Source organism: Rhagoletis pomonella, unplaced genomic scaffold, assembly GCF_013731165.1.
Source record: "Rhagoletis pomonella isolate Grant_MI unplaced genomic scaffold, Rhpom_1.0 Rhpom_scaffold_28383, whole genome shotgun sequence".
NCBI lineage: Eukaryota > Metazoa > Arthropoda > Insecta > Diptera > Tephritidae > Rhagoletis > Rhagoletis pomonella.
In genome coordinates this window covers 1-1292 of record NW_023486821.1, presented here as the reverse complement: position 1 = coordinate 1292, position 1292 = coordinate 1, and the positions used below count along the sequence as shown (strand labels likewise).

The 1292-nt window shown below is 39.6% G+C and overlaps 1 protein-coding gene across 1 annotated transcript; it reads right to left on the bottom strand.

The window, feature by feature from the left end:
* Positions 1 to 188: 188 nt before the first annotated feature.
* LOC118732790 lies at positions 189 to 1286 on the bottom strand. The gene is made up of 3 exons (XM_036461901.1): positions 903 to 1286; positions 548 to 825; positions 189 to 467 (listed from the first exon to the last, which is right to left on the bottom strand). The coding sequence occupies exons 1-3, from the start codon at positions 924 to 926 to the stop codon at positions 455 to 457; spliced, it is 315 nt and encodes a 104-aa protein (XP_036317794.1). The 5' UTR covers positions 927 to 1286; the 3' UTR covers positions 189 to 454.
* Between the last annotated feature and the right edge of the window lie 6 nt (positions 1287 to 1292).

Genomic DNA, 1292 nt, shown 5'->3' with positions numbered 1-1292 from the left:
CAATCTGTAGAGATTATGAAATGATGGAATTGCGTTATTCCAACAAGTGACTTGTACAGTGGTTTAAAATAGCTGTCCCATTCATACCAGACGACTTTTTCAGCCGATACAGCTTTATTATAACCCCCAGGTGATGATGCCTCGACACACTGCAGTAAATCTGCATACGTGTCGATGTTACTGACGGCATACTTACTTTTGAAAATACCGAAGTAACGATCAGGCGCGAACTTAGTGTGCCCGGTAAGTAGAAAATTGAATAAAATAGTTTTGTTAAGACCCCGAGCCAAACACCATTGCAGATATGATAGTACAGTGTTATTCTTATTCTGCCCAACACAATTGTCACAGAAAAGAACGAGTGTTTCAATGTCTTTATAATAGGTTTGCAGGTGATAATGCAGGATGCTCACAACACAGTTAGGTCCTTTACCAACGTCATCTTTTTCGTCTATCATGTAATTGTACTGTAAAAAAAAAAAAATATAAGTAAGATCCTGTAAAGGCCAGCAATTTGAGTTCTTATGATTCAGTTTGAAATTCTAACCTGAACTTTTTGTTTTTCGTCTGTAATTCCGAAGACTCCGCACTTCTTGGTTGCTTTGAAGTATGCTGTACCAGGTTGTTGTGGACTGACAGGGTAGTGAACGGTTTGGGCAAAATCAAATGACAGAACGACTGCTGTAGGGTCAGTATTTCTACACCAACTTTGATAATATTCTCGTTGATTTCGGGCTCGGTGGAGGTGATCAAGGAATTGATTAAGCTTCTGTGTGCGTTCAATGTCAGTAACACCTTTGGCTTGCGCAATCGATATTGTGTTTCCTATTAAAAGAAAAAATACTGAATTTAATCTCAACGTTTGATACAACTATAAAATGAGAAAATAATGAGCTACTTACCACGGCAGACATCGCAGAGATCATCCGCTGGTTTCATAACTGTAACATGGGGTATGTATTTGGACCATATCCGTCGAAAACTGCAATTACTCATCTTCAATTCGTCATCACTGAGTGAAGAAATGTATTTTCGATAAATTGAGGACTTCGTCTCGCTGGATGGCAGTTTCATTATCCGAAAATCCTTAAATTTTGGGAGTCGTCCGGGCAGTGGAAGAGCCATAAAATCGGCTATAGACTCGACGAATTTAACAGCTTTTTCGATGTCAGCCGGTTTAAATGACTTTGGATGTGTATTCGGTTTATTTGCCAGTCCGTGTTGGCGCACTGTTACACCCTGTGCGTGAAAATGACGTACTAAATTTTCGTAACGCTTCGTCGTACAGGCAT

Coding starts and splice junctions, on each gene's coding strand:
- LOC118732790 (XM_036461901.1), bottom strand. CDS start 926: ATGATCTCTGCGATGTCTGCCGTG. Junction 826..902: donor TCTCTGCGATGTCTGCCGTG/GTAAGTAGCTCA, acceptor TTCTTTTAATAG/GAAACACAATATCGATTGCG.